Source organism: Theropithecus gelada, chromosome 2, assembly GCF_003255815.1.
Source record: "Theropithecus gelada isolate Dixy chromosome 2, Tgel_1.0, whole genome shotgun sequence".
Classification (NCBI taxonomy): domain Eukaryota; kingdom Metazoa; phylum Chordata; class Mammalia; order Primates; family Cercopithecidae; genus Theropithecus; species Theropithecus gelada.
Window position 1 is genome coordinate 53087084 of NC_037669.1, and position 13014 is coordinate 53100097.

The window sequence follows — 13014 nt, forward strand, 5'->3', positions numbered from 1 at the left end:
TGTTTTAACTTTTATAGTATGCTGTAATTTAAGGAAACAATAAAAATCCAGTCTTATTAAAAAACATGATGCTAGATAAATTGATGATAGATGGTGATTGTGTACTATTATACAAAACGTGACATTTTAACATAAAGATTCTTATTGGACTTAAAATATCATTTAACCCACCAGTGGGATTCTCACACAGCTTTCCATGAGTATGTGGTGTGTGTGAAGCTGCACCTCTGTTCAGCTGCATCACCACCTCACTGGTAGTGATGCTGTGTTCATAGAGCAGCCTTTGTTCTGAAAACCTTTCTTTTATTGGGCATGTCTATACAGGCATGTTATGCATACACATAAACATAAGCACCAAATAACATGGGCATGAATATTCACAATATCCCTTCTTTTAGTTCCTACATCAGCTGCTTCCTGGAGTTGGCAAAGTTTAGCTTAGTAGACTAAATGGAATTTAACCCTTTTCTCTCTCCCTGAACCAAGCCCATCCTGTTTCTTCATGTGGGAAGAATTTCATCCTTAGAAGAATGATTTGCATTTGGTTGAGGACTCATTCTGTTAATGACTAGGATTCTAAGAGTCTTTTGAATTCTGTTTAAATTATTTTTTCCCCTTTTATTTTTTCCTTCTTCCAACCAGGAATGGAGACGCCATTGGATGTTTTGTCCAGGGCAGCATCTCTGGTGCATGCTGATGACGAAAAACGTAAGTGAGGAGTCTATTATAAAATAGCTTAAGTGCTTTATTGATCCCTTGTCTCCTGCTCCATAACAAAATTACGTGCTTCTCTACATGGTTTTCTGGCTATTTGCTGTTAATTTTGGTGGTTTTCCTTAGAGATAACAGCTTCACATCCTCATTTGTATTTTCAAGAACATGTAAGTCTTTTAACTGGCATTTAACTATGGATACTGTTTTTTTTGTTTTTGTTTTTTTTTTTTTGAGATGGGATCATGCTGTGTTGTTCAGGCTGGTGTCAAACTCCTGGACTCAAGTATGGGTACTGGTATTTAACTGGTATTTTGTTTTATTTATTTATTTATTTGAGATGGAGTCTTACTCTGTCACCCACACTGGATTGCAGTGTTGCAGTCTCAGCTCACTGCAACCTCCATCTCTCAGGTTCAAGTGATTCTCCTGCCTCAGCCTCCCAAGTAGCTGGGATTACAGGTGCCTGCCACCATGCCCAGCTAATTTTTTTGTGTTTTTAGTAGAGACGGGGTTTCACCATGTTGGCCAGGCTGGTCTCGAACTCCTGACCTCAAATGATCCATCCACCTCTGCCTCCCAAAGTGCTGGGATTACAGATGTGAGCCACCACGCCTGGCCTTAATTGGTATTTTAACTTTGTATGCTAGAGTTTGAACTGTTAACTGTCAGTCGTTCTTTCCTTCTCAGGTGACTGTCAGTGATCTGGAATGAAGATACCCCTTATGTGTCTCAGATGCTGAGATAAATATGTGTTAGTTGATAGACTGACTGACTAGTAGAGAGCTAGAGATGGAAAAAATCATCGAATGTCATTTATGTCATTGGAATTGTACAGTATGTGTCATAATGGAAAACAGTCATGCAAATTATGTTTGCATTGCTGAGAAAGAGCAAATACTGGGAGAAAAAAATGTTCATTAGTGTAGTTTGAGGGATGGGTGAAAGGAACAATATTGGAAGATTATTCTACAACATTTTAAAGTGATTTTCCTGCTCATCCAACAATATATTTATTTTTAAATGTTCTTGTTCAAAGTTACGGTTACTTGCTAAACAGTATTGTAAGAATTACTGCTTCATGTAGGAACAGTTCTTTTTCTAAGTACTAAAATATTAATAACAACGAAAAATTTAGGTTGAGGTTTTGTACATTATAAGTTCTCGAAGATGAGCTCCTTCCAGTTTAGTCCTTCATGGATTGGCAGACAGCAAGTACATGTCCTTAAAATCTGAGGTCTGCCTCTCTACTGGCTGTTAGACTTTTATTTTTCTAAGCCTCAGTTTTCTCATTGGTAACATGGAGCAACAATACCTACTTACAAAGTGTTCATGAGGATTAATGGGCTGTAGTGTGTACTGAGCTTACGAATTAGCTTTGATCCTGGTTGGGGCTGCCTTGCCCTCTCTCCTGGCACATTGTTGGCTTCTGATAGTGCTTCTCCCAGTCTTCTGTATTAACACGTGTGTTAGTCCATTGACATTGCTGTAAAGGAATACCTGAGACTGGGTGATTTATTAAGAAAAGAAGTTTAATTGGCTCATGGTGCTGTAGGCTGTCCAAGCATGGCACCAGTGTCTGCTTAGCTTCTGGGGTGGCCTCAGAGAGCTTTACTCCTGGCAGGAGGAGATGGAGAGCAGGCATGTCGTATGTGAGAGGAGGGGCAAGAAAGAGGAAGAGGTGCCAGGTTCTGTTAAACAACCAGCTCTTGAGTGAACTAATAAAGTGAGAACTCACTCATCACTGTGCCATTCATGAGGGATTCACCCCACATGACCCAAACACCTCCCACTAGGCCTTGCTTCCAACGTTGGGGATCACATTCTAACATGAGATCTGGAGGAGACAAATATCCAAACCTTATCACCACGTGTCTGTGTCTTCCTACCCTCCCACCACCACCCCTACAAGATCATCATTCTACCAGTGACTGGGTGAGGTAGCTAGTAAGGTTTTTTCAACCTCTTGTATAATTCACACTTACTTAGCTTTTGATTGTTGTGAGGATATAACCACCTGATGGTGAGGTATAATTATCCCTTACTAAAGAAGTTGAAGTTGAAGGATGTTAAGTGGGAATCTGAGGAATTGGAGCTCGGGAGACGCAGCTCAGGCTGAAGGCTTTTTATCTAAACAACAACAAAACTCCTTTATTCCTCTAAGATTGCAATACATTGTGATTTTCTACAATTGGAGAGCACCTATCTCCAGCGCTGTCAACCAACCTGTGTCGGGGATGTCTTCTGAGCTCATTGCTGTCTTCACCTACCCAGGCTTGGCAGTGCCCCTCCTAAACTGTGGTACCTAAGCAATGATTTTTCTATGTGATCTGATGAGGATTCGGAGGACATTGTGTCCAGGCCTACCACCAGCTTGGTTCTGGCTCAGGAGTTCTTGGGGGTGAAGGGAGAAAAAGGGGTGGGGTGGGCTGTTGCCAGGGCAGGGAGCAGTCACTGTAAGACTGTAGGGAGCAGTGAGGACCCTGGAGAAGTGGCTGACTTGAATAGCTATTTGCGAACTTTGTTGAATACCAATATAGTTAGTTTAGAAGTTTTTATATAAGGTAGTAGTTTGAATTTCTCTCTTTTACAATGCTCAACTTTAGTTAGGATCAATAAAACAAAATACTGTTTATACAATGAAAAATAGAAATAATGACCTCAGGGTAACCCTTTGTGTCTTTGAGTGGGGAGAGTAAAGACTTTCTTCTCTTCTCTTTTGATCATTCTGTTCCAGTTGGAGGCCTATCTAGTTTTCAATTTAGTGAGTGATGATTGAACCCTTACGTATGAGGGGCAGATAAAGATAAAGAAGGGGCAGTCCCTGCCTTCATAGGACTCATGAATACGTTTGTGTGCAGACTCTTGTGGCTGTAAAATGTATAGAAGCGGGGACAAGCACAGTTAGTAATGTAGATACAAGACTCCCTTTGGAACCTATGGTTTGGGAGAGCTGTTTTTGGAGAAACAAAATGATACTGCTAAGGGAGAAAGGAACTCTTAACAGCCCATTGGTGTTTTTGAAGAATGAGGATAAATTCCCATGTAAGGCTCTAACAAATCAGAGAATAGTCTCATTCTCCTTTTTTTAAATTTTTTTTTTGAGATGGGACTTGCTCTGTCACCTAGGCTGGAGTGCATTAGTGTGATCTCAGCTCATTGCAACCTCTGCCTTCCAGGCTCAAGTAATCTTCCTGCCTTAGCCTCCTGAGTAGCTGAGATTGCAGGCGTGTACCACCACACCTGGCTAATTTTTCTTTTTCTTTTTTTTTGTAGCGATGGGGTTTCATCATGTTGCCCAGGCTGGTCTCAAACTCCTGGCCTCCAGCAGTCCACCAGCCTTGGCCTCCCAAACTGCTGTGATTACAGGTGTGAGCTACCATGCCTAGCCGAACATTCTTTTGATTCTAATGACTCCAGCTGCTTTAGGGATGGGCTGGCATAATTCTCGAATCCCTTGTGTCATGATTTCAGCTTCTTAGGGTCATTTTTTACATTTGAGTAAGAGGAAAACAGTTCAAAGCTGTCTTTAATTATTATTAACATTTTTGGGAGACTTTTCTTACTGTTGTGTTCTGTGTACCACTCTTAAGTATGCAGAGCTTGAAAACCAGGCATTGTATTTTCTTACCTAATTCATTAATTATGTGTTACTATGTAAGTGTGTGAAAAGTCAAAAAATTTATAGACAAAGTTGAACATTAGGTTTCAGTGTCTTTCAGTTGATTTCTTAGACTTATTTGGGCTGGTTCAGCCTGACTCAGCTTTCTCTGCCCTACATTAATTCTATTTTAGCTTTTGTTGTAAATTGCTCTCAGACTTTAGGGGAGGTTAACATTCTCCTCAACACTTTAAAAAAGCCTTGTGAATGTAATCTGATTTGGGCCTCTTATTACAAACAGAAAAATGTTCTACTACTTGAGATCAGTTTCCCAACTCATCAGGGTGACCTAAATGATTCTCTTTTCCTTTGCTCCTGGAGAACTGAAAACTTGGGCATTTTTGAGGATGTTATTGTTTCAGCATTTTGAAGGGAACAGTACCTATTATGACTTGAGTCTGTAATACCGATAGTATTAAGGCTTCAGTGTGTCTACTAGTGGAGAATAAAAGAAATATCTCAACAGTATACTGTAGAGCTAAAATAAATAGTAAAATGGTGGTTTTGTAGTAACACAATAGTCACTTATCTAGATGGCCTAGAAGGGATAAATTTACTTAAAATAATCTTTCCACTGCTCATGAGACATTGATGTAATCAGTGTCTAGGGTAACCCTGGAAGGTACTGAATGGAAATACAACTTGAGATTGGTGTTCTTCCTTGTGCTTGAGGAACCTCTCCTTTCAGTGGTTGGTGATACTGGTGCTGGGAAGTCCCAACTTTTTTCCAGCTGGTTTTTTTGGGGACAGAGTTTCGCTCTGTCGCCCAGGCTGGAATGCAGTGGTGCGATCACGGCTCACTGCAATCTCTGTCTCCTGGGTTCAAATGATTCTTGTGCCTCAGCTTGCTGAATAACTGGGACTACAGGCATATGTCACCATGCCCAGATAATTTTTTGTGTTTTTGTAGAAGCGGGGTTTTACCATGTTGCCCAAGCTGGTCTTGAACTCCTGAGCTCAGGCAATCCACCCGCCTTGACCTCCCAAAGTGCTAGGATTACAGGTGTGAGCCACTATGCCAGCCTCCAGCTGTTTCTTTTTTCTTTTTTTTTTTTAAGATAGAGTCTTGCTTTGTTGCCCAGGCTGGAGTGCAGTGGCACTATCTCGGCTCGCTGCAACCTCCACCTCCTAGAGGTTCAAGCAATTCTCTCTGCCTCAGCCTCCCAAGTAGCTGGGATTACAGGCGCCCACCACCATGCCCAGCTAATTTTTGTATTTTTAGTAGAGACGGGGTTTCGCCATGTTGGCCAGGCTGGTCTTGAACTCCTGACCTCAGGTGATCCTCCTGCCTCGGCCTGCCAATGTGCTGGGATTACAGGCCCAGCTGTTTCTTAATAGGGTAAATTGATGAAAATGGGAGGGCAAGGTGCTTGGTGCTAATGTATAAAACAACACCTTGGCATGTCTTTAACATGATATTCCATTTTATTGCAGTGTTTACAAAATCGTTATGTTTGGTTACCATATCTTCTAATTTTAAGATCTAATTGCATCCGCTGACTTCCTCACTTAGATTAAAATAATTTTAAATTAAAACTCTGAGGGTTTTGGTGGAGAAGATAGTGCTTTTGAATGAATATGCAGATGATCAGAAAGGCTGGACGGAGCTGGTATGAGTGATGTGGCAAGGACAGCAGATTTTGCAGGGGTTGCATTTGCATCTGCCCCAAGAAATTCACTAATTCCTTGTTTGGAGATGATTATTGAATGTTGACTAATTGATGAAACATTGATTACCATAATCCTTTCAAGTAAGCATTCCTAAGAGCCCAAGCTTTTATTATTATGGGGACACATGGCCCCCTTATATGGAATATGTTGATATTTCTAGGTTGTAGTCGATATTTGCCTTAAAAAAGGAAAGCAAACTAGATCAGATTAATGATAACGTAATGTTTAGTTGCACTTGTATACTGTTTTCTCTGATTGATTTCTTTCCTCAAGATCATGATGACTTCTGGTCAGCTTGTGCATCAACCAGGTGAACCTCTTATGGGATTTGCTCCTGTGACTAGTTCAGCTGGGCCCACTCCTGATTTTTCTGTCTCTTTCTCTCTCCTTTTCTCTGAGCATCTAATACTGTGGCTTTTGAATATTGTTGACTGTGGCACACAGTGAAAAAGCATTTTAGGCTGAGCATGGTAGCTCATGCCTGTAATGCCAGCACTTTGGCAGGCTGAGGAGGGAGGATTGCTTGAGCCCAGGAGTTTGAGACTAGCCTGGGAAAAATAGGAAGACCTCATCTCTCCAAAAAGAAAAAAAAAAAAAAAAATTAGCTGGGTGTGGTGGTGTGTGCCTATAGTCCCATCTACTCCAGAGGCTGAGGCAAGAGGATGGCTTGAGCCCAGGAGTTGAAGGCTGCAGTGAGCTATGATTGCGCCACTACCCTCAGGCCTGGGCCACAGAGCAAGACCCTGTCTCAAAAAAGCCATTTCATATTGCGATCTTCATATACGTATACTGAGATAACCAATCCAGAAGTTTTAAGAGACAGTACTGGCTCACGTGGTGGCTTACACCTCTAATCCCAGCACTTTGGGAGACCAAGGTGGGAGGGTCACTTGAGCCCAGGAGTTTTGTGACCAGCACAGGCAACAAAATGAGACCCCCATCTCTATAAAAAAATTTAAAAATTAGGCGGGCGTGGGTGGCACATACCTGGCGGGGTCCCAGCTACTCGGGAGGCTGAGGTGGGAGGATCACCTGAGCCTGGGAGCACTCGCCTGCAGTGAGCTATGATGGTGCCACTGCGCTCCAGCCTAGGCCACAGAGTGAGACCCTGTCTCTAAAATATGTTTAAAAAAATAAAAAGAGGACACAATGGTTACCCTTACTTTGCACAGTGCAGTTTGATGTGTCTTTTCTGGTCTGCACTCTATTTAAATAGAAGTTGAGTCATGGCTCCTTACATTGATTTTAGGGTCCGCTAATGCATTGGAACCCACAGTTTGAAAAAACATGATTTGGTTTACATCTCCTTCGTGGGATAAACTTACTCCTGGCTTCTCTGTTGTATGTACTGGGATGATCTGACTGCTACACGGACCATGAAAATAAAAGGAGCCGGTAATATTCAGACATGCTGGAGTAGATCAGCATCTCCAAGGCAGACTTGATTGAGGCATGGCACAGCAAAGGGGCAGGCATGCCCCAGAGCACAGGAGGGAGACAAATAGCTTTCACCAAAGGGGGTGACCATTTTCTAGAGTACTGACTCGAAAACCCGGGAATAATATAGGCTTAGAATAGGGAGGAACTGCCTCTAATGGAGTAGTTGTGTTTGCTTGTGATCAGAGTGCCAAGTCCTCTGGTGCCCTGGAAAGAGAACAACATACTGATGTCATTCCTGCCCATTCCCCTTGGAGTCTTGGTGTTAAGTCTGGTTTTCCCTTCGTGAGGGAAGGAGCACTGTACTCTTGTTTTCTAGCAACTGTGTGTGCAACTCTGGGAGAATTTCTTTAGGAAAGCCCAGACGGGAAGTGCAGTTGTTGTTTTGTTGTCTATGTCTGTCTGTGTCTCTGTGTATTTTGAGGACTCCTGGTTTTGTAAAGTTGCACTTTAGAAAAGTTAGGTCTAAAAATAATGCTCAATATAACATGGCCTTTGTATCCTTTTTGTGCCAACTCTTCTGTAGTATTCATTAAGGACTTCCTTCGGTGATCATTTCTGATAATTTGGAGGCTTATCTGATCACTGCATCAGTGAGTTTTACTTTCATATCCTAAAATACCAGAGGGTTGTGCCATGCATTTTCATCCATAAGAGTGGCTTGCTGCCATCCGCAATCCTCAGAGAGGAGACGGGGTACTTGCAGGCATTCTGACAAAGCCTTCTCAGGTGCATCTGACATTAGGTCCCTTTCCCCACACGAGTCACTGGTCTAATGATACTCCTAGGGGAACTCTGGATCTGAATCTTTAAGTGCAATCTCTCTAGTTATGAGAAGCTGTAGTTCTTTGGCTACCACATGTCCTTTAACCAGATTCATCAGTTGTTTGTATCTCCCCCTATTTCCTTCATCATGCACATGTTCTCTCTGTCTTTCTGTACGTGTTATATATATACATATATATACACACACACACAGGTATGTATATATATTTGCATATTATTTTTCCTGAGATATATGAGAGTAAGTGGGCAGTATCATTCCTCTTTACTCCTAAAGAATTCAGTGTGCATTTCTTAAGAATGAGAACATTCCTGGGCTGGGTATGGTGGCTCACACCTGTAATCCCAGCACTTCAGGAGTCCTTGGTGGGTAGATCACGAGGTCAGGAGTTTGAGACTAGCCTGGCCAAGATGGTGAAACACTGTCTCTACTAAAAATACAAAAATTAGCCGGCCGTGGTGGCGGGTGCTTGTAATCCCAGCTACTCAGGGGGCTAAGGCAGGGAATTGCTTGAACCTGGGAGGCAGAGGTTGCAGTGAGCCGAGACTGCACCACTGCACTCCAGCCTAGGCAACAGAGTGAGATTCCATTTCAAAAAAAAAAGAATGAGAACATTCCCTTACATAAGTACAATATGATTATCTTTATTATGTTACTTGAATATATAAAGCACAAAAATGGACTTGGCCTTTATTCTGGTAGTTTCTTTATAACTTCATAACTACAATACACATTTATAGATTAAATATAGCCAATAAAAGCTAGCCATGACACAGTAGACGAAGATCTGCTACAACCAAGCCTCTGTTCCACGACTGTGGCATCTGCTGCCAGCCTGCTGGATTTGATTCTGTAATGTTAGCCTACCTGTCATGCCACTTGCCCTTTAATGCAATTTCCCCTCCACTTTCATCCTGCAAACTCTTGTAAAATTTTTCATCATACAGATTGTGGTGACATAATTTGACTATTTCTTAGTGCAGATGCCTCAGTTTCATATTGGGTTTGTCTCTGTCCTTTTTTCTTTCTTTTATTTTGAGACAGTGTCTCACTGTTGCCCAGGCTGGAGTACAGTGGTGCAATCTTGGCTTACTGCAACCTCTGCCTTACAGATTCAAGCAATTGTCCTGACTCAGCCTCCCCAGTAGCTGGGATTATGGGTACTGGCCGCCATGCTCAGCTAATTTTGGTATTTTTTAATAAAGGCAGGGTTTCACCATGTTGGCCAGGGTGGTCTTGAACTCCTAACCTCAAGTGATCCACCCGCCTTGGCCTCCCAAAGTGCTGGGATTACAGGCGTGAGCTGCCGCACCTGACCTCTTTTTTCATTAGACTGGAAAAATACAAACATAGTCACTGAAATTATATAGCAATACTTGGTGACATAATAGCTAGCCATCTGATTCAGAGGATGCTTATGTCAAATTTTAAAAAAGATTCTCCATGAAATAATGAAAGTAAAAATTTCTCATGAACTCCTTAGTGTTTGTCTGGGGACCTCAGTTTAAGGATTATAGTATCATCTCATTCAGCTCTCAGAACACCCCTATTAAGTAGGTGCTATAATTAGTCCCATTTTATAGATAAGGAAACCGAGGTTTATAGGGCTTCTGTAGTTTGCCCAAGTACACTTAGCTGGTCGTGGCAGTGCTGAGAATTGAACGGAAGCAGCCTGGCTGTGAAACCTAAGCCCATAATTCTCTGCTGTCTGCCCAGAGGACGGGAAAGACTTTTCTGCTGATTAAAAAAAAAACAAAATAAAACTCCTCTATACTACCTTCGCTAATCTATCAGTAAAGAGATTTTCATTTGGAAAAGGCTTCCTAGCCAATAAAATAGCATTTCCAAAATATTAACTAGCTATAACCAGCCGTACGTTCAGGATGTGTGGTGGCATGTGCTCGGGGACTGTCCTTCGTCCCCCGTTCATGGCTCTGCCATCTTGTGTGTGTGATGGCTCAGGTGCGCACTGCCACAGGACTCCCCTTCATATGTAAGTACCTCAGCTAACTGAACATATCAGGTGAAAAGGGCTGCTTTACCAGGTAACGAGAGCCCACTTTGCCAAAGCGTTTAATTAGAAACAAGATAACCCTTGTTCAGAGGCAACATAGAAGGGATTGTCATAGGGAGGGTGGCCAGACTTGAAGGATGGCCTAAGATGCTGTGAGTCTATAGGAGATCCTTGCCTGTTGAAGGCGAGAATCCTGCTCCCTTCTGCTTTTGTATTCCAAGCATCTACCATTTGGTGCAGATGGTGGGCATTTAGTAAACATTTATTGGTAATGAAGTAGCCCCTGGAGGGAGACTTACCTCTAAGGAATTAATTTATTAAACACTAGCAGAAATGACTCATTTTAATGATCACTGTTACTATTAATAATACACAAATTCCAAGGAATACTATTTCTATTTGATAATACTTTGTAGTTTACAAAACATTTTCATTTACTTTTTTTTTTGTTTTTGAGACAGGGTCTCGCTGTGTTGCCCAGGCTGGAGCGCAGTGGCACAGTCTTGGCTCACTGCAAGCTCCGCCTCCCAGGGCTCAAGTGATCCTCCCACCTCAGCCTCTCGAGTAGCTGGAACCACAGGTGCACACCACCACACCCAGCTAATTTTTTGTATTTTTGGTGGAGACAGTCTCGCCATGTCTCCCGGGTTGGTCTTGAGCTCCTGTGCTCAAGTGATCCGCTGCCTCAGCCTCTCAAAGTGCTTGGATTACAGGTGTGAGACCCTGCGCCTGGCCTATTTTCATTACTTCTTAGAGCAAGAGCCTTTGCAGTAGACTGGGTAGGGGAGGTATCAGAGGAAAAGTTAAGAGAAGAAAAATTAGGAGAAGCTGGATGACTAATGCAAGATTAAAGTAATATAAACATCCCCCCCTCCAAAAAAAACAACCAACCCAAACAAACCTCTGTCTTCTTTCCTCCTTTGGTGCTGGGGCACTGAATTGTGCATTGCTGCTGGGGTCATCAGAACAGTAGTTCCCAGGTGAGTGCTGGCAGCTGTGGATAGTGGAGTGTTTCAGGCACCACAGGGGAGCACTCCTCCTCTGACTGGACCATGTTCCTAAGCTCCCCTTGGTTTTAAAATAAGCACTGATATTACTGTCCTTTCTAAAGGTTGGCGCTTTCAGTTACTTCCCTTTTGTGAACAATGACATCAAAAAATATCATCTCCCAGTAGTCTATTCTAATTCAAAAAGCTTCATAAAACATCAGGTGGGTTAGTGTTAGGTGCTTATTTAAGCCATTCTCTAGATGGGGGTATCCAGGGCTAGACATCTGGCCTTTCATCAGAAGGGCTGCCCTCCAGAGACAGCTACTACCAGTGTCTGTGCTATTTTTACGGTTTTATATCAGATCAAATTAGCATAATAAATGTTAGAAATTGGATATCCACTGGTGAAAATAACATGCCTTGTTAATTAGCATAATGGATGCTGAAATAGATTCTTCCACTGAATAGCTCTTTAGACACTCGAGGAGGGTGACTGTTTCCTTTAAACAATGTTCCACAATCCTTAGAGATCCATATTTTCCTTCAGTGCACATAAAAGTGTTATGGACGGTTAATGTCATTTGCAATTCAATTGAACATATCAGAGTCAAGAATTTTTGGATGAAGTGGTTCTTTTTTTTTTTTTTTTCATTTGACGCACTTCTCCCTCCCCATCATCTCTTCTCTCTGCATCTTGAGAGTCACTGCCCCAGTCAGTATCTGGTGTGAACATCTCCAGCGCTGTCAACCATCCTGTGTCGGGGATGTCTTCTGAGCTCATTGCTGTCTTCACCTATTCAGGCTTGGCAGTGTCCCTCCTAAAATGTGGTACCTAAGCAATGATTTTTCCATGTGATCTGATGAGAATTAGGAGGACATTGTGTCCAGGCCTACCACCAGCTTGGATCTGGCTCAGGAGTTCTTGGGGGTGAAGAGAGAGAAAGGGGTGGGGCAGGCTGGTGCCAGGGCAGGGAGCAGCCACTGTAAGACTGTAGGGAGCAGTGAGGACTGAAGGCCCGTAACTCCTGTCCAAGGGGCAGCCTCCTGTCCAAGGGGCAGCCACTGTAAGACTGTAGGGAGCAGTGAGGACTGAAGGCCCGTAACTCCTGTCCAAGGACAATCAGCTCCAGCCACTGTTGTCCATGAGCTGATTGTGCCTGTCATTTCCAGGCATCACCTTGGGAGCTTGGAATCAGCCGTGATGGGAATATTTACACCATGGCAAAGGCTATACAGGTCAGGGGCTTTTGCTTTTGTTTTTCTTCTATAGAGAACCAGTTGTTAACATTTACCAGCACACCACTGGCTTCAGCTTATGATTTCCCATAGGAATGTGGGGCTGGATTTGTCAACTTTTCTGGTTACTCAAGACAAACTGGAAACCTGGATTTTTCTGTAAGACTTTCAGATTTTTAAAATTCCTTGTGAGTGAGACGATAGTCCTCTTGCCAGGATTGGTCAGGTAAGTATCTATCTAGTATGTGCTTTTTGTTCTAGTCTCAATACTTCCATTAGTAAAACCAAAAATCACAGTAGATTAAAAAAAAAAAACCTCTTTTAGCTACTCTCCCTCCCTCACCATACTTGTGAATTACTGTAGCAATTCTGTAAGAGCTGAAAAGGTAGGATGTAACATGACACCATCTTCTACATCTGTCATTATCTCTGTGTGGAAATTAATTTAGATATGTGTGTAGTTTTTTCCCATTCAGATTTTCTGTTTTTAAAAGACAAAGTCCCCATCTTT

The 13014-nt window shown here is 42.4% G+C and overlaps 1 protein-coding gene across 2 annotated transcripts in view; it reads left to right on the top strand.

The window, feature by feature from the left end:
• VGLL4 (vestigial like family member 4) overlaps positions 1-13014 on the top strand; it is a 162315-nt gene that overhangs the window by 16522 nt on the left and 132779 nt on the right. For both annotated transcript variants that reach the window (XM_025374554.1, XM_025374559.1), the window contains exon 2: positions 643-708. In XM_025374554.1, the coding sequence (XP_025230339.1) occupies positions 645-708 (64 nt within the window). In that variant the 5' untranslated portion in view covers positions 643-644. The remainder of the gene's footprint in view (positions 1-642; positions 709-13014) is intronic.